At 41.3% G+C, this 26101-nt stretch overlaps 5 protein-coding genes across 6 annotated transcripts; 2 read left to right on the forward strand and 3 right to left on the reverse strand.

Moving 5' to 3' along the window:
- Positions 1-1193: 1193 nt before the first annotated feature.
- Positions 1194-3261, reverse strand: LOC115753051. The gene is made up of 3 exons (XM_030691535.2): positions 2983-3261; positions 1668-1775; positions 1194-1527 (listed from the first exon to the last, which is right to left on the reverse strand). Exons 1-3 carry the CDS (start codon positions 3244-3246, stop codon positions 1306-1308), a joined length of 594 nt encoding a protein of 197 aa, XP_030547395.2. The 5' UTR covers positions 3247-3261; the 3' UTR covers positions 1194-1305.
- Positions 3262-4452: 1191 nt separating this feature from the next.
- LOC115753075 lies at positions 4453-5547 on the forward strand. The gene has a single exon (XM_030691567.1). The coding sequence runs from the start codon at positions 4453-4455 to the stop codon at positions 5545-5547; it is 1095 nt and encodes a 364-aa protein (XP_030547427.1).
- An 897-nt stretch (positions 5548-6444) lies between these two features.
- Positions 6445-10755, reverse strand: LOC115753042. Of its 2 annotated transcripts, none has more exons than XM_048278962.1 (6): positions 10236-10755; positions 10048-10108; positions 9258-9335; positions 8439-8534; positions 7274-7353; positions 6445-6954 (listed from the first exon to the last, which is right to left on the reverse strand). In XM_048278962.1, exons 1-6 carry the CDS (start codon positions 10526-10528, stop codon positions 6852-6854), a joined length of 711 nt encoding a protein of 236 aa, XP_048134919.1. In that variant the 5' UTR covers positions 10529-10755; the 3' UTR covers positions 6445-6851. The 2 variants fall into 2 exon arrangements, with proteins under 2 accessions (XP_048134919.1, XP_030547378.1); XM_030691518.2 differs by having other exon boundaries at positions 10048-10093; positions 10236-10752.
- A 454-nt stretch (positions 10756-11209) lies between these two features.
- LOC115753032 (uncharacterized protein DDB_G0283697) lies at positions 11210-14553 on the forward strand. Its single transcript, XM_030691503.2, has 3 exons — positions 11210-11606; positions 11796-12549; positions 13279-14553. Exons 1-3 carry the CDS (start codon positions 11251-11253, stop codon positions 14281-14283), a joined length of 2115 nt encoding a protein of 704 aa, XP_030547363.2. The 5' UTR covers positions 11210-11250; the 3' UTR covers positions 14284-14553.
- A 534-nt stretch (positions 14554-15087) lies between these two features.
- LOC115753038 (protein EMSY-LIKE 3-like) lies at positions 15088-24580 on the reverse strand. The gene is made up of 10 exons (XM_030691512.2): positions 24230-24580; positions 22386-22594; positions 22185-22294; positions 21815-22076; positions 21510-21731; positions 20847-20915; positions 16059-16298; positions 15905-15973; positions 15677-15740; positions 15088-15517 (listed from the first exon to the last, which is right to left on the reverse strand). Exons 1-10 carry the CDS (start codon positions 24255-24257, stop codon positions 15471-15473), a joined length of 1320 nt encoding a protein of 439 aa, XP_030547372.1. The 5' UTR covers positions 24258-24580; the 3' UTR covers positions 15088-15470.
- Positions 24581-26101: the final 1521 nt, after the last annotated feature.

Raw genomic sequence — 26101 nt, forward strand, 5'->3', positions numbered from 1 at the left:
TTTAGGTCGCGACATTCTGAAACAAATGCCAGCTTGTGTTGAGGCATGACTCGAAGATACGAGGGCCTCTTTATCTCATGTACCGCAATTTCTAGTTTCGGCATGTCGCTCTTCCTCAATTTAGAAGATTCGCGAGCAATTATTTTTACATGGCCTGATTCCGAAAGATCGCAGCTAGAGGAATCCAATTTGAGACTGTATGCTTCTTCAGGCTTTTACAAAACTCGCTTTGGGGGTCGTGATATTTTCGCATTCCATTGAAATGCACGGAAGAGAAGAATCTGTTCTTCTCTTCTGGTCAGGATTGTTTCTATATCAACAAGTTATATATTTTCCTATGCCTTGTTATTTAAAACCTTTATTGTAATTTCGCAAGCTCTTTCACTATTTAGTTAACATTAGGAGTATAATTTATCCGGCTTCTTTTGTATGATTTGTAAATAAAAAAAATTAAAAAGCTAAAATCACTCCAAATAGATAATAGAGTGATGTCATGTTTCTTATTTATGACCAAGAAAAACTTTACCGAAGCTTTTTCATCAAAATAAAGTTCATAAATCGCTGGCTTTTTCTAATTTTTATTACCTTTCCTTTCGCTCTATTAAGAAAATCCATGAAAAAGGAAATTACTAACCTCATGAAATCTATTCTTAGTTAATACACACAATTAGCATGAACTTCAGAATTTTAGTGTGATCGATTTAAACAATTACATCTGTTATTACCAATATATTTTGACAGAAGTTTTTCTTTTTTTCATGAAAAAGTTAATCATCTTCTAGCAAAGTGCTAGCGAGAGTAGTTGGCAAGTTAACTTGCTGCTTTGCCTGGGATGTTGATGCACGCACTTGAGTTCATGCATCATTTTACAAGTGGTTTAACCCTATTCTTCGTTCTTCATTATCTTGGCTGAAAGGTTAAAGCACCAATTACATTCCAAAAATTTGGACACATCTGCAGTCAACAATTAAAAATATAGGAGCATTAACTTCTACTCTGACATACAGAACTATAGGGTCCCTGTACTCCAACACCATGTATTTCTACATATTCTGAAGCACTGACTACAAAAGTCGTATCATAAAGCAGAACGTTTCCTTATTGATTACCGCCCCATAGTACACTCAATAACAAAATGGCCATCCGTGGATTAACTCTAATAAGTTTGGAAGTGAAGAAGGCGCGAGGTTTTGAAATGTCAAATTGGTTTCTGCAAGTCTGAGAACAAGTTTTTGGTCGTGCATACAACTATATTGAATTTTTTCCGGCTTCCAAATAGCCGACATGATTTTACAAGTACAAGAACTACATAGGAGCCTTCTCACTTTCTCTGGCATCACCTTCTCCCGTAGGCCCAGCAAAGTTACGTCTCTCATCAGCACTCGCTGTAATCACTGGCATCCATATATCAGCTGTACCACTCAAGAGCGATTGCACGTGCGGATCTGAAGCTATGGCTGAAGATATCATCTCATCCACATCATCCAACTTCGTTGACAGCTTGTCCAACTCTTTGGCTATTTCCAGCTAAATTGAACAGCAACATCGAAGAAAAATCCATCATATGAAGCAGTTATAGTAATCCAAGCATCAGATGAAATCTTGGGTGCTCAAAAGAACCTCTTAACGATTGAAACAAGATTGCTAGATAACCATGAAACAAGTACCTCATCCAGATGCCGCGTTGAGCTTGAAGGAACTTTTGTCACCTCTAATCCAAGTGCTTTTATCTTGGAACGCAATTCAACTTCCTCATCGTTGGTCAATGCTTCCACCTAATGGATAAAATCCTCAAGAAAGCATCAGCAGATAGCTGCCTAAGGAATCCAATTCCAGTACCCAATACATACACATCTCCAGCGTAAAATACCACCTTTCACCCTATGCTATAAAGGAGAGACATTCACACGAAAGATGTATGCACTCCATCATACATACAAAGCATGCATGTGAGCATAGACACATGCAGACACATGCAGTCACCAGACACAATCACATGGCACAGAAACACACTGCATGTTTCTTGCTAAACATGCCAGAGAAAATCAAAGAGACTCGTTATATGATTGTCCAGAGTCCATCCTCTTGGCACGTATAAGGAAAAAGGGCAGGCAATATGAGAAGCTGAGTCAACTTATCATCTATCTATGTTCTTTTTTGACAATTCTCATCGAAAACGCATGTACTAAGAATGTTAGAAAGTATTTTCAAACAAAACATGAGAAACAGATATGCCCAGGTTGATGACTAAGAACAGTAAAAGGAAAGATGCTTGCTGGGAAATGACGCAGGAGCGAGAATCATACAGCAACTCCTGATGCTCTAAAGACAGAAACCATTTTAATTACCTCCAGAGTTTCTTTCCTAAGATATAATAATTAATTAGTCAATTTTGACGGAGTGTCCATTACATGCCTTTTAAATTTGACAGACCCTAGAATCATATTCCCTTTTCCTCTTAAGATGGCACTCCTAGTCTTGGTCGGACCGAACAATAGATTCCTTTTGTCGATTCCAAGATGACGAACCGAACAGGGGATAGAGACAAAGAGGGAGATGAACATTCTTTCAAAGCGGTTAAAGCAAGAAGAAGAAGAAGAGAAGAAGAAGAAGCAGGAAAAACAGTATATAGGGGATGCATGGAATCCTTGAGGACACTGTGCCGATCAGACGCGCCAATTGCAATCGTCGCCTCCTCGACTTTGTGGTAAATAAATTGGAACTCAGAAACAGCAGAGTCCGAAACGTGCGAGCCCTAGGGTGCGGCCATGGCCTTGCAAGCTAAAAAAGGACGAGGGAAGTGTCGTCTTTTCAGCTCCAAGAAAGCAAATTTTGCACAATTTTCCTCAGAGAGACAACGGCTCAATACCATAATACCTTTGCGGGGGTCGCACAAGTCACAATAGCCAGCGGACAAGAAAGGGAATTCGATAGTTGGGAATGAAATCGTCAAGGCGAATTGGAGGATCGAATAGGAATAACCTGGTGAAGAAGGCAAGAGAGGAGCTGGAAAAGCTGAGCATCAGGCGCGGCGGTTTGCATTGGGTTGGGTTGAGGTGCCTGGCTTCCATTCCCGGATTTTGTCTCCTCCTCCTCCTTCATCATTCCGCCGTCCTCCCTCCGAACTGGTGAAAGTTGAGTTGGCGATGGCCTCAGAAACCCAAGTGGAGAGGAGAGTCCGGACGGATCCAACCTTTCGACCAACCCCGAGGGTGGGCCCTTGTCGCCACGTGTAGAGCCAGCCATTCAAGAAAAGTTTCAAAATTAGGACTTTGAACCGGCCCAAAATGATAGAAATGATTCCTCAAAGTTTGTTTTGATTCAATGTTATTGTCCACCCTCAATTTCTAAAAATATGATCCTTTTAACTGTTAGCAAATATTCAATCTAGTTCCTAAAATTATATAAAAATATTCAGTCTCATTTTTTTAATTAATTAATTCGACTTAACCGAATCTACTAATTGTGACTTCTGCTTCATTAAGACCATGTAAGATATTCACATGAGGTTAGATTAACGTCCTAATTTTTTTTTTTTTTTGGTGAACTCCAACTTAACTTATAATAATTCACTTCATTAAATAACATCTAATTTGTCGTTTGAGCAAACGAAAAGACTACATTGAACATTTACACATAGTTCGATAACCATACTGAACAAATTAAAAGTCCATGGACGGCATTACACATCAGGCCAAAATTTATGGACCGCTTATATTGTTTTCTTCAAAATGAACTTTCTCTCGGATAAAGGCTTGAATTGGCCAATTTAATCTCCATTAAAATCAGAGCTTGGCCAAATCTTCCTCGACATACTTATTCCGACAATTAAAATAAGGGCAGCTTTATCCAAAAGAAAAGAAAAGAAAAAGTTCTGCTTTGTCCCATCCCATGATCTTTGGACTTTTGAATTAAGTGGTTACATATGTCGAGCATTGCAGTGATTCAGATGAAAGCAGTGTCATTTGCAGTCATTCTGGCAATGGAAATCAAGGACGTAGTCATTGCATTTCGTATGTTTGGACAATGGTGAGAGCCTAGAGGGGTCAAGTTGACCTCGGTAACCGCGCAATTATGGAGGGAGTTGATAATATTTCTTTGCTTTATAAGATTGCACATCTATTCATTCATTAGAGACATGGCTTATGAAGTTGACTTTTGGAGAGGAGAAACTTTCGGTATTGTATTAGAATTGAGTAGCAGGAAAACTGAGGTGGTGCTAATTTTTCTTTATTCTCAAAAGGAAATAATGCTTATCATGCAGTGACTGATCCTCAATCATTTCATTTCATTTCATACAACTCATGCAGAACCAATCCCCATGTTCGCCGAATGCTGACCGGTCAATACCTGAAATTAGAATCGAGGGTTGACTTGACTTTGTTGCGGGGGGAGGCGTATTAGATGAAAGAAGACAACAACGAGAGAGAGGTGGATGAAAAAATAGGAGGAATGGCTCAACCAGAACCAGAAGCATGCATCGTCCATTTCAGCCACCTTCATCCTCTGACTCTCCACCATCGACCTCAACCCCAGCAATCCTGCTCAGGGTGCAAGCTCAAGGCTGTGGGATGGACGTACGGTTGCCCCTCACCCTGCAGCTACTTCCTCCACCTTTCATGCGCCAAAATGCCCCCTCAAATCCACCACCCCTTTGACCAACACAACCACATCCTCACCCTCCTTCCATCCCCGGTTTGCCCACCCGGCGTCTTCACATGCACTGCTTGTGCCAAGCAAGGCAGCGGCTTCTCTTACCACTGCTCCGCTGCTTCGTGCAACTTCCATCTCCATATCACCTGCGCATCCATGCCCTTGACTCGAACTCATCCCTCCCACCATCACCTCCTCCACCTCACTTTCTCCCCTCCTTACCCCAACCGGAGTTTCTCTTGCGATATCTGCGGGAATTTGGGCTCCAACCAGTGGCTCTACCGTTGCCACTCCTGTGAATTCGATGCTCACTTATCTTGCGCCCTGAAGAAGCCAGTTGCTCCAGTTTCAACTCCGCTTCAACAACCCCTGATGCAAAGTTACTCCACTTTGCCCGCTCAATCCCCTCAGGCTCAAAATTACCGGCCTCCTCCTCAACTTCCACAAGCTCGACCTTATTACCCAGATCAAACTCGCACAACGCGGCATTACCAAACAGATACAATGGCTTCTGCCACCACCCATTTTCAAGGGTTGCCCTGCATCTTCCAGAGTCCTACTCCTACCATCCCTTGCACCAATGGAGTCGGGCAGCCTGTGGGCATTCAAAGAAATGGGCAGGCCAACGCTCTGAACCTAGTTGTCCAGGGTCTCTTCGGTGGCAGACAGAATTTCGGTCAGACAGTCCTCCAAGGATTACTGGGTGGTGGTGGTGGTAATGCAGACGGTGGAGGTGGAGGAGGAAATGACTTTGGTGGCGGAACGGCCGACTTTGGAGGAGACAGTGGGACTGGATATGGAAACTTCTTCTCAGTGGGTAATGACAACTTTGATGGAATGGGCGGAAGTTTTGGCTATGAAAATATTGGAGCTGGTCTTGGAGATTTGGGTTAAGCTACATACGTACGTACCACACTTCTCTCAGATTAAATTTCACATCATCTTCCCCAAAAATCTCAAACTGGTCCTAAAATTTATCATGGGTATTACCGATTTTGAATTTTTTATACGATAAATATGGCATGAGTGTTTCAATTTGAGAGCCTAGGACGTGGCAATGTAAACTTTTGATATTACTGAATTGTTTTGCTGTATGTTTCGCTAACATTTCACTGGGATCCGCGCAAGCAGGCAAATCCTTAGGAATTTGGCCATGGGCCTGGAAGCCCGAAGAAGTATGCAAATGAGGTCCCAACCTCGCATTCCAACCGCTGTCATGTATTGTTCCTTTTATTTGGCTTACTAAGCAGAATGCGTTTTTAGACCGTCATACTAAAATGTTCCAAGAATTCAATTGTCGAAGACTGAACATACTCGCTTCATCTGATCTCCTATCTACCTTGATATTTTCATTTCCTCTGTCTTCCAACTTCTACCAAGGGTTGAGAAGCCACTCAATTTGGTTTTCTTGCGACCCTACAATCCCACGAGCGATAGATGTTTCGATTTCAGGTACTAGAAATACTCTAATCCCCCCTTAGCAGCGTCCCCGCTGTGCCCTCAGCGGCACCAGCGAGCGGCTGTTATCGAAAGCAAATACACCACCAATCGTCTAGGTCAACAAGCTTACAATCATTTTTCATTCCTATTGAGTACTGCCATATCAACATCTCAAAAAAATTGTTTCTGTAACTACTTGATGGTGGATGGTTTGAGATTAAGTGCCAGTGAACATTGAAGCGATAATTATGATTAGAAGACCTTAATACTACATCACCTCCAAACAACCCTTAAAAGAAGAAAATACAACCACTTCGAGTTGAGACATATCCAATAAATAACAGAAAATGCGAAGAAATGGGGAAAAAAAAAGGAGAGAGTATCTTATGTTGGCCAGATACTTCTTAAATAATAGTAATCGGTCTCACCTCACCTCAGCAACTCAACCCTCTCAGTCAAGGCCACAAACTCTGCTCGAGGCAGAAAGTGAGAGTGTAGGATGGCATGGAGGCGACATCTCATAACAAATACTCAAACCCTACCTATTAGAATCTACAAAAAGAACTATCATGCAAGTGTGTTCCAAGAATGCTAATCACAAAGACAAACCATCGACCACACATTTACTCAACCTCGACAAATGCTCGAATAGGAATAGAAACCGACTTAACAACAAATTCAGTTTGCTTCAACTACTTTTGCATGGACCCAACAGATTCCTCATTATGGAAGGTGCAGCTTGTCAAAGAGGGTCAAGTTTAAGCAACTGAATCACTTTTAAATTGCTCCACCTGAAGAGGCAGGAGAAGGGCGAGCCTACTTTTATACCTTGCAATCCGTTGCGATCGCTCTTCTCTTAATCTATACAAGAAAAGGAAAAAGCATGTCATTCATTTGACTCCGGAAAATATGTGATTTCACTTCTCATGGGCAAAAATTTCATCGAGGCTTATATTAACCAAGAGATGAGCACAATGGAAGTTCTATTGTAATCGGACTATATCTAACTAGATACACGAGCTAATTCTTTTTTTCTTTCTTGACAGAAACAACACCGGTCAACAAAAATCGTTATAAAGTAATATAAAAGTGCAGCCAACAGAAGCGAAATTAAATCTACCAACAATATCATCAAATAACCACTTCTTAAAACAGAAATCATTAAAAGATGAGAGATTACCTTGACCGAACCCTCTTAGCACGCTTGACATGTCTTTTCAGCAAATCACTAGTACTCAACTCCTCAGCATCCTTCTCGTCCTAAGAGAAGAAAAAGAAGTAAGCAACTGCTTGATCCAGACAAATCAAATATGAGAACTATCAATAGAAGAATTCCAGATCTAGCACGTATGAAATGCCAAATTGCAATCTTAACAAGCCACTGCTCTTTTGTTTCCTTTTGTCAGTAATTACATACTGTTGTAAAAAATATCGTGTTTTCTTCCATGATGTGTTCAAAATCGAAAGTGACAGAGTGAAGATTCTTTTCCTTGACCTGCTAAGTTCTTTTTTAGTTAAAATCTACTGAAGATGTTTACCGAGTATAAAATAGGAGAAGTTCAATAAAATTTCCATTAGAAGTTCTTGAAGTCCTTAAATCAAGATGTGCCTTCAAACTGCTATGAACCACCCGTACAGATGTATCGTCAAAATGAATTTTTAACAAGCAATTAACAGAAATATGTTCACTGGAAATGATTCATGCTTTGAGCATTTAGCTTAATTGCGAGAAAACAAGTCATCCAGTCATTTAAGCTGCAGGGAATAAATATGAGTTAAATACTATCAGTCATTATCATCCCTAATGCAAGAAACTAGCATCTGTACTTATCTAAGAATATATAACGTTTAAATGGACTTAAGAGACTCGCTCATGATAATTTCAACGTTATTAGAACAGTTTTTACAGGCATCCACCAAGCTTGTAGTTCAATAAACACAAGTCCGTGACCCATAACCATTCTACATAAAGGTAATTGTTTTCATGGTTATGCAGAAGTGCCATCCCAATAGACATGCAGAAGTGCCATCCCAATAGACATGACACAAACTGGAGCTTAAATTGCCTCATCGTGCAAATCCAAAAGAATTAGCATCACTATACTTCGAAACTATCGAGAGACACAGGAAAATGATGACGTTAGTTCTTGTCCTTTGGATTTTAAGAAGCACTTGTCTGCCTAAGTGACAGACAACGCACAGCCACTATATTGACAGGATGGAAATGTAGATATCTTATACATGTTCTTATCCTAACACTATACCATCAGTACCTTGTGAGTTGCAATTAAATTTTCTTTAACTTATCAAAAAGCCAAAAGGATGATAACAATTGCGAACCAAACCTCGTTGTCATCTTCAGCTTCTTTCTTTACTATCCTGTAACTCTCGACAGGAGGCAGGGGTCTTGGAAGGGATTTAACACCAACGCCATATTGGGGCTGAAAAAAATAAATGGTGAAATGGTAGAATTTCTTTAAGACAAATGATTGAATGAATGAAGAAAAGGATAGATCCTACAGTCAGGTCTTAGATGGATCTTGTACTTGTCAGGAAAACTGGCCCCTTTATTGACCCCAATTACTAGATCCAGAAAGTGAATTACATTTGAGACTAACCTATTACAAAATTAAAGCAGAAGGTAAAGATTGAAAGAGATAATAAAAAAAATATATAGTGCAAGAAACTTTAGGAGGTTTTTTTATCACAACTAATCAAATGCCTGATAATATATTTGACACCGCACAAGAAAAGACTGCATTAGAACATCAGAATTTAATGATCCACTTTGTATAGGACAGAAACAACATGACAACAAAAAGTTTTAGAGAAGTAATTCTCTAATTACCCCTCGGTGTGTGTACTCTCCTAGAGTTTACTAATAAGAAATAGCTTGCTGTGGTCACCTTTCATTAGTACCATAACATTTAAAAACCTAACTGTGATAGTAGTATAAAGACAAAATCTACAATCGAAGGCCACATTAATATTTGATATAAACAAGAGAAAAAAGCATAAAGTGGGACACTCTTGAAGAGGTAGCCGTGCCATCCAGTACTACTATTATACAGAAATTATCATCAAAACACACTTTCCTTCAAGTTCACCCATGGAGTACATGCACTGTCATCAGTATTTAGTGAAGAAAGAACTAAACTTCAAACCTGTGATTCTTCAGGGAAACCATTCCTTAACCATGATCTGCAAAGCGCATAAAGTGAATCCCCATCTGACAATCGGACCTACAGATACAGAATCATAATCAAGTAAGGACCATGGCTATAAGCACCAGGCCAACACTACGAGAACCAAAATTGAGCCATGGAAAACAAGGATTCTCATCTCAATGGAATTCAAGTTGGCAGCCGAGGAATTGACAGCAACAATACAGCCCCTAAATACCAACTTGTACTAAGGGATTGCTCATGAGTCAGCAAAAGTCATAGATTCCAGATCTTGTATTTCAAAGTAAGATCTTGATACCCTTATATGCACGCTCGATCTTTGGACTGCTTTATACGATTCTAAGAACCTCTGTCAACATCAATTTTAAATGAGTAAAGAAGACTCCAATACCAAGTACCGTATTGGAGAAACCCCCGGTGGCAGGGCTTATAATCTATGCTCTGACAATTAATGTTGACACATGAAACATAAACCAATTACTCATGATCGTCCAGCATCATCCCCTTGAAGGCATGCTCAAGAAAAGCCCAACATATAAATACGACAACATGATTACTTCCTCAGTAAATTAGACAGGAAATTAAGGAACATAATCACTACATTAAGTCAGTTTAGGACTTACGATGGGATAGTACAGGGTGTCACACAATTCAACAAACAAGATCGAAGTTGAAGTCATGCCTTGGTATCACAGGGCATCCTAATTGGTCTCCCACTAAAGTGAACTTCCATCGATGGACAGTAATGAAGGAAAAGGTAAAGACTTACTTTTCTGTCTCGAACGACAGTAGCTGCGTCCTCTCTGGCTCGATCCCTACAGAAACCATGCCCCCGCGAGAATGAAGAGAAGAGAAGAGAAGAGGAGGAGGGAATAGTTAGTAAGAGAGAGAGAGAGAGAGAGAGAGAGAGAGAGACTGAAGGAGGATGCAGGAATTTGAAAAAGAAAAAGGAAGAACCTGAGCTCTTTACAGCCATTGCAATCGGGAAGAGGAAGGGAAGGGGAAAAGCATTGTTTGGGATGAGAAGGGACCAAAACCCTAGCGGATACGGGGACGGGATGACGCACCGCCGCGGGGTCCAACTGATTTGGGGATTTAGGGATGAAACCGCGGCCGGAGGAGGCGACTGGGTATACGACTCCTTGCCTGACTAAAGTCGTCTGCGACGGGAATTGGCCTGACTTTTGTTGATTGGTTGGGATGGCCGGCGAAGAATTGGGGGTGGGGCGGGCGTCGGCTGGAGAATTCATGGTCGGTGGCGGGGGGATTGAGAACAATTCAAATACGGAAAACAAAGAGTCGCCGCGATCGATGTTAGTGGCGAACCGTAGAGAAAAAGCAAAGCCCAGGATCAGGCCCAGGTTCAGGCCCAGGCCCAACGAAGAAAAGGACGAAAGGGGTGGTGGAGACGAAACGATATCATTCGATCCGACCACCTAAATAGGAACGAAGTCCACTATTTCTCTCTCTCTCTCTCTCTAGACCTATATATATATTGCACAGCCCCATCAATCATCAAAGAGAGAGTATAAAGAGGGGGTTCCACTTCCAATTGGCGTTCCTTTTTGAAAAACCATAGGCACTCGAAAAAGGGAACAAATCGAAAACCCTAAGGACTGACCGACTGACTCTGCGAGAGAGAGAGAGAGAGAGAGAGAGAGAGAGGGAGCTGTTTCGGTCGTGTTTAATGGTGGTGAGGGTGTACGTAACACCGCACCCTATAAGTCGTCAGTCTTAGAGGAGGATTTTACATCGATTCAAAATACATCGCATATATTTGAAATGGAGGAAGAGAGGGAGTGAGGAAGGAGGAAGGATACAGATTACAGACACAACATACAATACACAACACCACAAGCAAGTTAGAAGAGAAGGAGAGATTTAGATCAGATATATATATACACACACAGACACAAGAGAAGAGAGATTATTAGATGTTGCGTCTCTGACTCCGCGCAAATCCCATTTCTCCATGGGCAGCGACGAAGAGGAGAGTCATACCAAAGAATCAGATCAATCCTGGGGGACGTGGGACGACCTCCTCCTCGCCTCCGCCGTTAAACGCCACGGCTTCCTCGCCTGGGACTCCGTTTCCCTGGAAGTCCAATCCCGGACCTCCCTTCCCCACCCCCTCACCACCCCCGACAACTGTCGTCTCAGGTACCTACACCTCAAACGCCGCTTCTCTCACCATCCTTCCCCCGACGCCGCCGCCGCCTCCGCCTCCGCCTCCGACGAAGCCGTCCATATCCCCTGGCTTGAAGAGCTCCGGAAGCTTCGCGTCGCCGAGCTCCAGCAGGAGGTCCAACGCTACGACGTATCCATCCTGTAAATCTCTTCTTTCCATCTCCCTCTCTACACTATTTCCTTTTCTCCATGAACCCCAAAAAGAACCCAAAGAGAAAACCAAAAAAAACAAAAAAATTAAAATTAAAATTAAAAATAGGGAAATGAAAACCCGAATCTGAGAAGAAAAAAGGTTCCTTCTTTTCGTTTATTTTCTTGTTTCGCTCAAAGGTCCTTGCAGTTGAAAGTGAAGAAATTGGAAGAAGAAAGGGAAGACAGCTTGAGAGAGAGGCATCAGAAACCAGATCTGGCCGAGGACTCCAAAGGCGACGGATCGGTTAAAGACAAAAGGGACGCCGATGGAGAACCCGAGCCCTCAGCCGCCGACAGAGTCGCCACGAAATCGGCCGCCGGGGAGGACTCGGACCGCGAGAACCGGTCCGTTAACGAATCCAACTCTACTGGAGTGAAGAGCGAGCGGGACAAGAACGGTGATGAGGTCGAGGAGGGGCGAGGGGGAGGTAGGCAGAGAGAGGGGGGAAACGAACCGGTCCGGGCGGGAACCGGGTCGGGGAGGACGGATCGGGCATCGGAGGGGACGAAACCGGAGGGGGTCGACTCGTACAACGGGAGCTCGGAGCCGAACCGGGAGCGGAGGGGAGAGGAGGGGGAAGGGGAAGGGGAAGGGGAAGGGGAGGAGGAGGAGGAGGAGGAGGAGCGGCCGGAGTCGGTGGCGCAGTCGAAGGAGAACAGCAGCGACGTGCAGAGCTCGGCCAGCTTGACTCAGAAGAGCAAGAGCAAGAGGAAGAGGAAGGGGCGGCGGCTGGTGGAGATATCCGGCGGAGAGGAACAACAGGGGACGGAGGACGCATCCCCGGCCGTGGATTTGGGTGGGAAGAAGGAATCGCAGCCGTTGGTGGATATGCTGAAGATGATCCGGGCACACAAGCACGCCTCCGTGTTCGAGCGACGGCTTCCCCTTCAGGTAATTTTTTTTTTTTATTTCTCTTTTTTTTCGGGTATTTTACAATTTTTTTTTTCGACTAATTTGAGGATAGAGATAAAAATAATTAATGGTAATAAAATTATCAATTCGCATTCGAATTCGAATTGGGAGGAGGAGGTCGTTTTGTTTTTGTTTTTTGTTATTTAAGGTAAAGGGGGAGACGAGGTTTGGGGGTGTGTGTTAGGTGCATAAGAAATGTCTCATTGGGCTTCTTCGTTACCACCTACACGTAACGTTGAAGGAGTGGGGTTTGATTAAGAATGAGCTGGCTCTCTCTCTCTCTCTCTCTCTCTCTCTCTCTCTCTCTCTCTGAAATTTAGTGCAATGGGAAATGTTTTGCCACTTCATTTTTCTCAGAATGATTTCTTTTTTAGCGAGAGCGAGAGCGAGAGAGAGAGAGAGAAAATCATTCAAACAGAGAGTTAAATTTGTTGCCGGTTGTTGTTTTAACTGTTGAGAGTGGACATTCGATAGGAGGATGTACAGAATATATTGAGCGAGGGCTTGCAAATTTGATTTTCAAAATTGAATTTATTCTAATTTCGTCCGTCCGTCTGTCCGTCCATCAATCACAGGCGACGCATCAAAATTCTTTTCCTGGGTTTTTCTGCGTTAGGAATAGGATTAAGATCGCAAATTTGTTTTTGCCGTAATGGTGGTTGTGATGAACTTGAGGAATGATTTTGATTCTTGGCATGGGATGGGCAGGAGAGCGAGAAATACAGGGGGATGGTGAGGCAGCACATGGACCTGGATGGGATAGAGTCGAGGTTGGAGAGAGGCTTCTACTCTTCCTCCCCCTCCTCCCTACTTTTCTACCGAGACCTCCTCCTCCTCTTCAACAACGCCCTCGTCTTCTACCCAAAGTCCTCCATTGAGTCCCTCGCCGCCCTCGATCTCCTACGCCTCGTCTCCTCCCACTTCCGGAAAAACCCCCCCCCCGCCTCCCATTCCCTTTCCCACTCTCAGATATCTTCCTCCACTCCCGATGCCCCCGAGAGGTCCGATCCCTTGCTCCCCAAGCACAAGTCCTCCTCTGCCACCGCTGCTGCTGCTGCTGCTGCTCCCATCATCGTCTGCCGCAAGCGCAGCTCCATGTCCACCCAGCAGCAGCCCGTCAACAGCGATAAGAAGCCCGCCCTTGACTCCTCCAAGCCCTCGCACGAACAGGGCTTGGTCAAGATGAACGCCACCAAAGAGAGGTCCGTGACGGGGACGAGGAGCTTGAGGAGGAGCAGCAACAAGATCATCAAGAACAGTTCCCCCACTCCCAACCCAACCAAGAAGCAAGCCCCCACCTCCACCTCGATTGAAAAGGCTGAGAATTCCAACTCCAAAGCCGAAGGCATGATGGCGGCCTCCACCAAAAAGAGAAGTGCTGCCGATTTCTTGAAGAGGATAAAGCGGAATTCTCCCGCGGGAGGGAAGTCCAAGAATTCCGGGAGTGAATCTTCCAATAACAACAACGCCGCTAGTAATAACAAGAAGGCAAACAGCAAGAATAACAAGAATTCTAAGAAGAGTGAGAAAGGTGGCGAGGAGAGGAAGGAAGAGGGCAGCCCGTCCAAGCCAAGGACCGTCGGGAGGCCTCCAAAGAAGGGAGGAACCCCTGAATATTCCAATGTGAAGCGAGGCAGAGAAGTTGGAGGCAAGGACTCTGCATCCGCATCCGCATCCACACTGAAGCGGCCAAGAAAGCGAGCTAGGAGGTAGATAGAACAGGCAAAGCACATCCGCTCTTTTTTTTCTTTTTCCAGATGGGAGTGGGAGGGCGATTGAATGTGATTTTGTATAACGACGGTCAGGGATTTGGCTTTCTTTCATTTCTCCTTTTTTTTGGGTCGTTGGGTAGTTTGTGGCTTTTGTGTCTTATTTGTTGTTAACTGCTGTTGTTGACTTTTTGACAGTTGACCCCCTTGATCCGTGTACTGTAACAATACAACTTCAGGACTTTGGCATTTCGCTTTTGCTCCTGTGTTAATTCACCTGCCAATACCATCACAGCACCTTCTACTTTCGCTTCTAAACTCAAGCAGCTCCTCTTGTGACCCAAGGAAGGAGTTTCACTTCTCTAGTCCAACGTAATAGAGCCATTGAAGCCTTTGCTATTTTCTCATCAAGTCTTTAATCTCAAATTTGTGCTAGACTGCTGTGAAAAACATTAACATCCATGGACAGTGCTGGATTAAAATGACAGGCATTTCAAGTGCACACTCAGGAGCCAAAAAGTCCCTAAAACCCAATAACGGCTACTGAAGACTGTCGTATCACTCTTATTTTCGTGGAGCATTCTTTAAAACTATCTATTGACCATGACAAGAGCAAGAATAATAGTCATCATTCCGGTTGAGCCCCAGTATAGTCCAAGCAATTCATTTACATTTTCACATAATGCTCTTCAACTTCCTTCCACCCATTCACTTTCATGGAAATCCTACCCGAATAAAAAAACCAAAAAGCACAAAAAGAAAAGAAGAGGGAGTAGAAACATTTCTCCTCCCCCCCTCCCCCAACCAAAACAAAAAAATTTCTCTTGCCCCAAAGACAAACCCAAGACAGCATCGTTTAACCAAATTTGGGCGACACAATACCACACTGCCTCAGTTCACTTACTGATTGAGTTAAACTAACCTCTTGCTTTCTAAGTTACAACTCTTGCTCTAAACAAAGTTAACATTCATCACTATAATCATCCTACGACTTGTCCAATCTTACAAGATTACGCTCTCTTTATATTCTGTAAGTATGAGCAGAGTATGGCAGCATTGCACCTGCAATCTTCCTTCAACAGCCACTAGCTGGTTTCACCATCTACAATGTTGCCATCATCTCCCCAAGTCATTTTATCACCAACTTCTTCAAGCAACAAGTAAACCTTTGTGAACCATCGGACCCGACAGTTATCTATCCACTGGACGTCCACGCAGAAACTGATCCCCTTGCTTATCTGGTTTTAACGAAACAGTAAATTGTAAAAATAAAATCTATTCACTGAAATGATGTAACAAGATGAAATAAGTAACCGATACAAATAAAAGCTTCATGACCAACTGATGGTGTTTCTAGCATGTAAAACGGAGGCGAAATAAGTACTGCATATTCATACCTCGTTCACCATCTGAGATATCTGCTAGTCTAGCAATTGCATCCACAAGTGCTCGTTCATGCTCCTGCAATTGACAGGGGACAACTAATTGAGAGCACTGAAGAATTGAACATCAAGAAACCACTCACAGATTTTCGCTTCTTTTTTCAATCAAGTGATTTGGCTCAATAATGCCCTTATTTGCCACCATGTCTCGTGCAAGATCCGCAAGCTACTCCTTAGTCTTACCCTTAATACTTTCTTTGCTTCTTCCATCTCAAGAGGATCAGGACGACCAGCGCTGAAGACCCTCTCCACCTGTCCATATTGACAGAAAAAGAATCAAAGTAAAATTCATGTGCTTACTATTACAAGCAACAGATAGCAGCCTGCTTTCACCAACCTCCTTTAGTAGGGTTCCCGTGTTACGTATGTGTATGTCTGGCCCTTTCTTTCCTAACCCATTTTGAATTGGGCGATGCTCCTTTTTGGATTGATTCTTTACGGCCCCTCTCCCTTTTCCTCCACCTGAAACATTATCTCGATTGATAGGTCTATTCATCCCAGAACCTGAAACGGCATGATTCCCCCGATGAGAGACTCCAGGGTCCTCGCCCATCCATTGTATGTCCTCGTGGGAGATCTGCGCTATCATAAACTTGTCAGTGTTCTGAAAAGTACCATCTGACAATCAGGGCAAAAAGTCTGTTTAGAAAGACGCATCAACATGTCCTTGGTCAGCGATAATAGAATGCATCTACTTTCATGTTAAGAAACTGCCCTTAACCACTCCAAAGCCCCATTCATGTTTGCACAAGTACAGCCACATGTTCATTCAAAGGGGTTAAATAAAGCATTATATGGTCACAAGCAAAGTGATGCGTGATAAGTGGAGATACTTCCTTCATGAGCAGGATCAACTACAGCTTATAATACGTGACAAACATTTACTGGCAATAATCAGAGTCTGCAATGGCACTATTGATGTTAGTACAAATAGCATCATTGCCAACCACAACAACCCATCGATATCAGGATGAAATGGAGCAAGTAGAAGCAAATAAAAGGGGGAAAAGCGACATTTGAGAAGAGAGAGTGAAAAGGAGATCTGCATCAGATAACAGACTTGATACAAGAACAGCAATACATGGTCCCAGAGAAGTGCTCCCAAGCCTCTGACAAGTCAAGAGCCTGGTTTGACATGGCATTGATTAGAGGATCCAGTACTTAAACTATCTGTTGAATTAGGAGAACTTTATACATGACCTTTCCCATCCCTTTTTCCTCCCGCAGTTTCTGACAATCGGTGCAGTGATCTGATGCAAAAACATCATGAATAGTTGTCTTTCACCCATTTATTGGTCCAACACACAAGCAACAGTTTTGGTTTTTCTTTGTACGAGTGAACAAATGACGCAGTTATCTGGACATCTATATCTGTTGTCATCAACTCCCTTATGAACTGCTAGACAATCATCTGTCACCCCCAAAACCAACTTTCTATGCTTTCTGCACATGCTGCATGACCTAGAGTTCTCAACTTATCTGCTGTCAAATATTTGACAATTTTTAACACATAAAGAACACTCAACATTTTACTTGACCCTTGAAAAGTTCACAGAGAACACGTAATTAGAAAAAACTAAATGTGGATCGATTTTTGTCTACAAGACTAAGAACATGGAATATTAAAACAAATTCCATAACTAGGATAGAATCTTCACTTTTGGTTACTTTGATGGTTGCTTGCTTTGACTGCAAGATCACCTTAAGTCATATTCCTAATTTTGCTTCTGACAGATTATACAGCAGGCAGCAACAGTTATGCCAAATTTATCTGCACATTGAATGCATCAAGCAAAAACCTGGTCCACGACTACCTCCAATCATTTTTTTATACAAATGTGACTGTGCTAGGACCAAAATGCCTATCCTCAAAATACAAAATGATTGCTCCATACTTTATACTCTACATTTTGTAGAACTAGAAGTGACTTAAACATGTAACCAAAGAAAGAGTCACTTGATCATATTCGTACAGTTGAATGAGGGCCGTGACTCCATATGTGACTTCTAGAGTTTTTCTTCCCCAAAAGAATGGACTTTTTCCGCATCCAATTGATCATGTAGACAAACAAATTAAATTGCACAATCTTCTGTCTGTGTGTATATCTCTCTTTAAGTGCAAGTTTTACCCAGCAATTTAATTTTCACGATCACTTTTCTAAACTCCAATCCTAACAAATTTCTAATTTTTATGCATATTTAGGTGATAAATCTCTAATCAATGTACAAGAAATAGTAGACTGATGCATATTCTGGCAATAAAATCCTCAATAATAACTCATTAAGCGATGTACAGGAATAATAGAGTTATGAATATTTTGGTGACAAACATTTAAAAATAATCTTGTATATATAAATTCTAAGATGACAAATAAAATTCTATTTTGTGTCCAAATCTCCTTTTTCCGAATTCCAGTCACATTACAAGAAAATTCTCATCGCTTAAGTGAGAACAAAGTGCTACGTAGAGGTTTTACTACACAATAATTCTTATCACTATTGATAAGGCTCATCGTATAGTACTGCAATTAATTACGAAAAAAATCTATATGAATGAAGTTGCATTGCTTATTGCTGTTGAATAAGGACTAAGATAAGTTTTCACCCAACAATTTGTCACAATTACAAAAAGTTCATAAAAGATAAAAGTACAAGTTAATATACTTCCTTATTGCAGATATCTCAAAACAAATGTTAAAAATATAATCTTTACAGCGATTGAATTTGGGAATATGATAAATTCTTAAGTGAGAAATTTTAATCCTTCCAAAATGCTAATCAAAGAAAATATAAATGTCTAGACCGTGCATATTTAGAAAATACTAGTTCAAAAGTAATTTTCTATAGGTATTAATTTTAGGATTATGATAAGTCCTTCAGTGAGAATTTTAATCATTTCAAATATTGCATAAAAGAAAAAAGCAGGTTTATAAATTTGTATTACCTGAACGCACATATTTCAAAAATAAATCTTCAAGCATAATTGTTTATGCAATCAGTTGTAATATATTTAGTAAATTTTTCTGTAATGATTTGACTTTCAAATTTAAAATCCAAAGTTTCTAAATATGTTCGATGATGCATTGACAGTAAAAGTTTCAAATTTAATGTCGCAAAACATGTCATTGTAAATATGATATCACTTTGTGAGGGTACAGTCGTAAAATATAGATACTTAAAATGTCAAACATAAGATTTGGTTCATAGGTTTGATCTACAAGAAAATATAACTAAATGCTAATTAGAGATAATTCTCATCAAGTTTGCTAAATGGTAGCAAAAATATTTAGCATAAAAGTTTTAAAATTTTGAATTTTGATGGAGTAACTGAATTTTTGAAAGATGAATATTCCAATTGAATGTTGGAAAGACATTGACTCTATAGTAAAATTTTGATAATCATCAACATTGGTGAAGTCATCACAACATTAACATAATTTACCCAATCAAAAAAAAAAAAGAAAAAACTTACGCACTTGCATTACAAGAAAAGGAATTTTGCTCACAAATCATAAGAACAAACGTGCAAACATGAGGAGATTTTTGGTACCCCCTCAATGATCAAAGCACATTCCATAATGAAAAAAATTGCTATTAAACAATTATTAATTTTTGGAACTCTTCGTTTAGTTATTGATTTCTGTAAAGCAGTACACTGCAGCAATTATAGCTTTTTGCTTGTGGTCCAGAATATTTCGGGTAGGTTAATTGGCAAAGGACTAAAAGAGATTGTACGTCCATGTAAGAATCAATCTGTGTTCTCTGTATAATTCAAAAGCACAATCATATGCTATATCAGAGAAGTAAACAGGTAAACTAACAAGAAATCATCAAATTCTCAAATCTGATGAAAATGTATTATAAACCAAGTTAATTCCTCCTTTTCCCCTACTAGGATCATAAAGCAAGTTCATTCTCCTTAGATGAAAATGTCCTCATTCTTTGGCAGGAACCATACATATTTGCATATGTACACGCCACCGCAACTACACAGGACCCTACTAACATCACACATTCTGTTAGAAAGTTCAATCCAAAACCTTAAGCTAATAGATGAAGGGAGACCACGTAAATGTAAAAAGCATTTAGAACCCGTTGTCAAGCAATGTGAGACATACTTCAACACTCCCACTCACATGCAAGCTGGATTACGAGCGGCACATAACATTTTGGAAGATTGGCACATTCACATGGATTTTTTGAGGAATTTTTTACCGCGCACATTCGCAAAAGGGATAACATTGGCTACGATACCATGTTAAGAGAAAAAAACTGAATTGAATGCTTGGTTAGGTCAATGTGTCCCTAAGCTATCTATTTATAATAAAGCCAAAAGGCCAAAAATTGGATAGAAGTCCTCTGGTAGTAGGCTGAAGTTGTCCTCCAAAAAACAGCCAAATCAGATCAAGGGAAGGCAAAAGTCGATTTTTCCAGGGTTTTGAAAACCTCAAAAAAATCCGATAATTCTGATTTTTCCCAAAGAATCTGAAAAAATAAATATGGAGGTCCACGAACTGCAGTACTTTGGTCTTCACACACACAAGAGGATAGGCCAGCAGCAAGGCAGAAACAATCTCAAACAAGAAGATCCAAAAAATCGCAGAAGGGATTGAACCACTTATTGCAAACTGCAAAGAAGCTTTAATTTATCTCATAGAGGTGAGGTTTAGGGCAGATACTAAATTCAAAGAATCATCTCATTAGTGCTGCCCTATGCTATAAAAGAGAGCAAAGAAGAAGGCGAGAAGGAACTGCGATGGGGAGAGGAGAGAGAGAGAGAGAGAAAAGAACGATTGCGCATAGAAGAAACTAGGGTTAGGGTTTCAGTTCAGCCCTTGCTCTAATACCATATTAGAAAGTCTAACCCAAAAACTTAAGCTAATAGGTAGAGGGAGACAAAATGAATGTAAAGAGCATTTAAAACCCATTGTCATGCAATGTGGGAGATACTTCAACACAATCCAATCTTAGTTGCTGAAGCAAAGTTTTTAAAAGAATGATTGTGGTAAGGCAGACAATTCAAAATCTTGAAGACAGAACCTCCACCTACTAATCTTGTCCAAAATGCAATTCACACGATATTCATTGGAAAAATCAGAGCAAGGAGGCATAAGAAGTGACTCACCTCTGAAAGATTTACCCATTCCCATGTCTCATTTGGAGTGCCTTTATCATACACTAGAGCATGCAGCCCCTAAAAGAGATAAGCAACCAAGTTAACCAACCAATTGATTGCAAGCTAAAGCAGCTTTTTAGATTGCAGTATCATGGTAAAAAAACCCTTGTCATTGTCCTTCTCAATTACATTCTGCAGCTGGATAAAACTAAGAAACTCCTACTTCGAAGAAAATAAAGTTGCCAACAAACCAGTGATACAAGACATGTAAGAATAAACAATGAATCGACCTTTCTAATCATTTGTTTCTATATGCTAAGGGCTACTTTTAGCAAATGCATAAGGCCAGTCACCATTCCCATCAATGCTAGCAAAATAAACCCTTGTTACTGTACAACCCACAACCCTAGCCATGCTCATGGGTGGTGATGATCAACCTCACAATTAGCTCCCAACTTCGATTTTTCATGCAGCTTTTTGCATAATACTGGCACCTTCCCTAGACCTGACAATTATGATCGACATAACCTGAGAATATCCATAAACAGGCTGCTTATCATGACAGAGAGAACAATAATTCCTTGATACATGATAACTTCGCATCTCCTATAGATAATGTGGTCTCTAGGATGAATAGAAACAAAAGCATATTGCGCGGAAACCCAAATTTACCTCAGCTGGGTTGTAATCATATATGACAGCTTCATAGAAGTTATTGTCATCAGGCCATCGAGTTCGCACTTTCTGTCCAATCAATCGATCAACATTTGCTGTTTCAGCAGGTTCACTCAGATGGGCACCGGAGGACGTCCTGCTAACTGGTCCCCTACCACTTGCACCTGAGGCAGGATAAGGTGCGGACTTGGTGGAAGAAGAAACAGGCAACGCTTGACCCTATGTGATAAGATACACAAAGTTTTGAAAGGAAAAGGAAAAATGAAACTTCTTGGGAATGTATAGAGCGATTCTTCACTCACAACATTATGTTTCCGGCTCTTGGTGCCTCCAATAGGCCCTCGCTTTGCAGCCGATGAAGATGGCTGATGGGGTGCAGGCTTGGGTTGTGGGGGATAGGATGAAGGTGGCCCAGCAAGGGGCTGAGATGAACCCGATGGAAGCGGCTGCGTAATCTTCTGCTTCTTACGGGATACTGAGACAGAAGGACTAGGCATTGGATCATGATGGCCTTGACCAGTACTGGGATTGCCTTGTTGAGGTTTGGCAGCCTTTCGCCACTCCCTAATTGCATTAGCTAACACGACTCATCACTACTCAAATAGAGACAGAGAAACAAGATCGGCAACAAAGTCTCAAGCTTGAGGCAATAAATTTCTTGAAATATCAGACCTGATTCTCCTTAGGACATCATCTGCATTAACCTGGCTTAAAAGCTCCCTATGTTCCTCGTTGGATAACCTCAGTTCTTTCCGAAGTTCAGTGATCAAACTTTCCTTCTCCTGAAGAAGACAATATTCATGTAGCAGTCATTAAACCTGAACAAACACAGTCAATGGACGTAAGTTTCATACAATTAATCGCGCAACATACCCAAGTAATGGCATCAGACTGAGCTTTAAAGGCTCTCAGGACTGCGCTGTATGCTTCTCTCTCAAGTTGGTGAATTTGAGTTTCCATATCTGTCTCAGCATACATTCTCTGATAAGATAGAGATCCTCCAAACCCAGCTCTCCCATTCCCAGAAAGACGACCTCTGGGAATTCTATTTTGATGTGACGGAGGAAGATCGTCATCAGTCCCTGCACTCCTTTTCAAAGGAAGTAAATATGGATGGCATTCTGATACTAAGGAAGCAACTAGGAATTACACTGCAGGGACCATTATCGACTAGAATGGTTGCTTACATGTGCAGTTGCTACAGAGCTACCATAAATGTACCCTTTCAAATCCAGTGAGCCTATAGACTATGGTAGATTAGAGATGATGCATTCAAAAGTATTTATTTGGCTAAGAAGGAAATATTTCATTGTATCTGTACAAAAAAGCAGTCCCCCAATGGTGGAATTAATGATTGGAGACGAAAATTGCCTTCATCAAAGATTGGCAGGCATGGAAAGGGGAGTCTACCTTGCTATGAAACCCAACTAGTGGAGGGAAACAGGAGTGCTCACATACTCCCACAGATTCGTAAATTGATAGATTATTTTGGGGAACATACAATTAAGTATATCCCATCTATCAAAATTAACAGCCAAGAAGCTCAGAGAATAGGATCTTCACTCACTTCCACACGGACCAATTGAGAGTTCACAATATATCAGCAATAGCTAGACCCATGTCTTAAGCAGAAATTATCTAATTCAAATTGCAATCTAACATTTGTCAGATTCTTCAGTCATGGAACTTTGAGTGTGAAGGCACAAAGTTTTTTCATTATTCTACATTTACAAGATGCCATTAAATAAGAAACAGAAGTAACTTACAAGTTAATTGCCAGTATAAACAGTTCCCAATTACTTTAGAAATTTGAAAGATTAACTAGATGAAATGATGCTCACAATTTTTGCACATCAGACAACTTCTCTCTTCTAGAATCTCTAGGTCAGCCATTTCTATACTCCAGTTTTTTTCTATTTCATATTGCCGGCAATTAAGTCTGGAAATAAACATGGGGGGAGGGATTCTGTTATCTAAGGTTCAATACGTCTATGCACAAGTTGTATTGTGTTCCATATAGCGTAATGTGCTCTTGAGAACATAAAGGGCAGTTTTTATCTCTTGTGATTTGTTCAGTGAGCTTGTCACATTGGTAAAAATCAGCTCTTCAGAATCCAACCAAGGGCCTTATAACTATAAGGGATGGCATGTGTTGGCAGCTTTGAGAAAGAAAGTTGGAAGCTTTAGAAAGACAACTGCACTGGATGCTACCTTGAGTGGCATAGAATCCACATTGAGCTGACTAGCAGCTCCAGTCACTAGATGGAAGCCATCAATATATACCTATAACAACCGGCAAAGAAAAGAATTTCACAGGCAAAACAAAGTCTACGAGTAACTGAGGGCTAAAGAATGAATCACAAGATGAAATCGGAAAAAGCAATCCCGGTAGTGAATTGATCTTCCTTCTAAAATGAACAAATTACTAGTGAAAGTAGTACCAGGAGGACAATCAAACGATGGCCCGTGGCCGCCCACCAAACAAACTGCACACCATTCATGCAGAACAAAGAAAGGCTCAAACAAAATGCAGAATGCACATACAAAGCGGAACAAGTAACACTAGAACCCTGACGTCAGAAAGACCGAGAGAATCAACGACTCAAGCAATAAATCCGACAGGAGGCACTTAAAGATCAGTTCAGGAAACCTAAAATAGCAAGGGAAGGGAGGCTCGTTTCTTCTTCCTTTTTTGTAAGAAAAAGAAAAGAACTCACCGCTGCTGTCGTATGGCTCGTAGTCCATAGCCACTTCTGAAACAAGCAGAGAAATTGCAAAATTTGAAGAAAAAGAAGAAGTGCCGGAGACCCACCAAGGGGCTTGCAGTGCACAGTCAAACTCGAGTTAAAGCAAGCGAGGACCTGATCTGCCCCAGTCCCGGATGCACTTAATCCGTGTTCTCCTCCTCTTCTTCTTCTTCTTCTTCCTCTTGGAAGACGTGCATTCATCGATTTCGATTATTTCCAATCAAAGACCATAACTTTATTGCATTCATCTGCTGGTCTGCAGGTTTTGCTCCTCACTTCTGTCTCAGAGAATTCGCTTGCAGGGGAGTCAATGAGTAAGATCGGTTTGCACATTTCTGATTTCACACCCAAATTAAAACCGCAGACCGGATGAAGATGGACCGGACCGGATCGGATGTTTCAATCACCGTTTCCAACCGGATGCGTTGCTTTGCGCGTGTCTACTGTCTACTATCTGGTCCAGCTTTTCTGGATTTCTTACTGTTAACAGTCTCTTCACATGTGTTTTATAACTCCCTAGGATCATTACAAGGCACATCCATTCTCAAATGTAATTTTTTTTCTTCAAAAAATAATCCATTTCCCACTGTACATATTTTATCCACGGTGGAGCATAAAAATTTCAACACTAATGTACCGTGAAATTACATTTGTTTTCTAAAATTAGATCCCATATACGTGGAAATTGGCCAATATGGTCAATGCCTAACAGCAAAGTGCACTTAAAAAAAGTGTAACAGGGTTTGGTTCATCAAGAGATTTTTCTCGAGATTATTTTTTAGGCTTTAGCGAGTAATTCATGAAGTATTAAGATATGAGGGCTATTAGGGAAAATTTCAAAAAAAAAGGCTTGAAGTCTTTTCATTTTCTCAAATAAAGGTCACAAGTCAACTTTACTTCAAATAAAAGGCTAAAGTGCTCTCATTTTTTCAAATAAGGATTTGCAGTGAACGTTGTTTCAAATAAGGGCCGAAGCGGCCATGAAATATCAAAAAAGGATATGATTTCAAGGACATTTTAGTCTTTTTTATATTTGATTTTTTTCTTTTTTATTAAATTTTTCTTTTTTTTTTGTTTCTTTAAAATTTAACAAAAAATTATTTTAAAAAAAAACATAGTGAGCCGAGAGGTCGCCTCCTACCTTTGGCCACTACCCCCACCGTCGAGGGGCCGAGGGGCGGCGAAGGTTGGCTCCTCGGCGAGGGCCCGCAACCTCATAGACCGGAGGTGAGGGCCGGCTAGCCCTCACCAAAACAGGGAGAAGGTCGGGCCCTCTCCCGGATTTGGGCGAGGGGTCATCGACCCCTACCCCCGACCGGGAGAGGGGCAACAACCCCTCCCAGTCCCGAGCGGGGGCCATCAATCCTCTCCTAGATTAGAGAGAGAGCCAAAGGCCCTCGCCTCGGGTCGGTAGGGTCATCGGCCTTTACGGAGGCATTGGCGACCCCGACGGCCTTTGCCTCCCTCGCGGACGCCCCCACTAGTGGTGGGCAAACTGCCATAGGGGGAGGGGTAGCCCTCCCCTTGTGTGGCTTTTTTTTCATTTTTTAAAATTTTTTTTCATTTTTAAAAATAAAAAAAAGAGAAAAAATAAACAAAAAAATCAAAATGACAAATGACAAAAATGCCTTTTAAGCCATGTCCTTTTTTGAAATTTTATGGCCACTTTATAACTTTATTTGAAATAAAATTCACTTAGGGCTCTTATTTGAGAAAATGAGGAGAGTTCGAACTTTTTTTGGAATTTTAACCGATTATTATGAAGAAAAAATCTTAAATGTTATTTTACAAATTTTTTTCCCTCTCTTTTCTGCCGTGAAACGGGGAAGAAAAGACAACAAA

This window comes from Rhodamnia argentea, chromosome 5, assembly GCF_020921035.1.
Source record: "Rhodamnia argentea isolate NSW1041297 chromosome 5, ASM2092103v1, whole genome shotgun sequence".
NCBI classification, from domain to species: domain Eukaryota; kingdom Viridiplantae; phylum Streptophyta; class Magnoliopsida; order Myrtales; family Myrtaceae; genus Rhodamnia; species Rhodamnia argentea.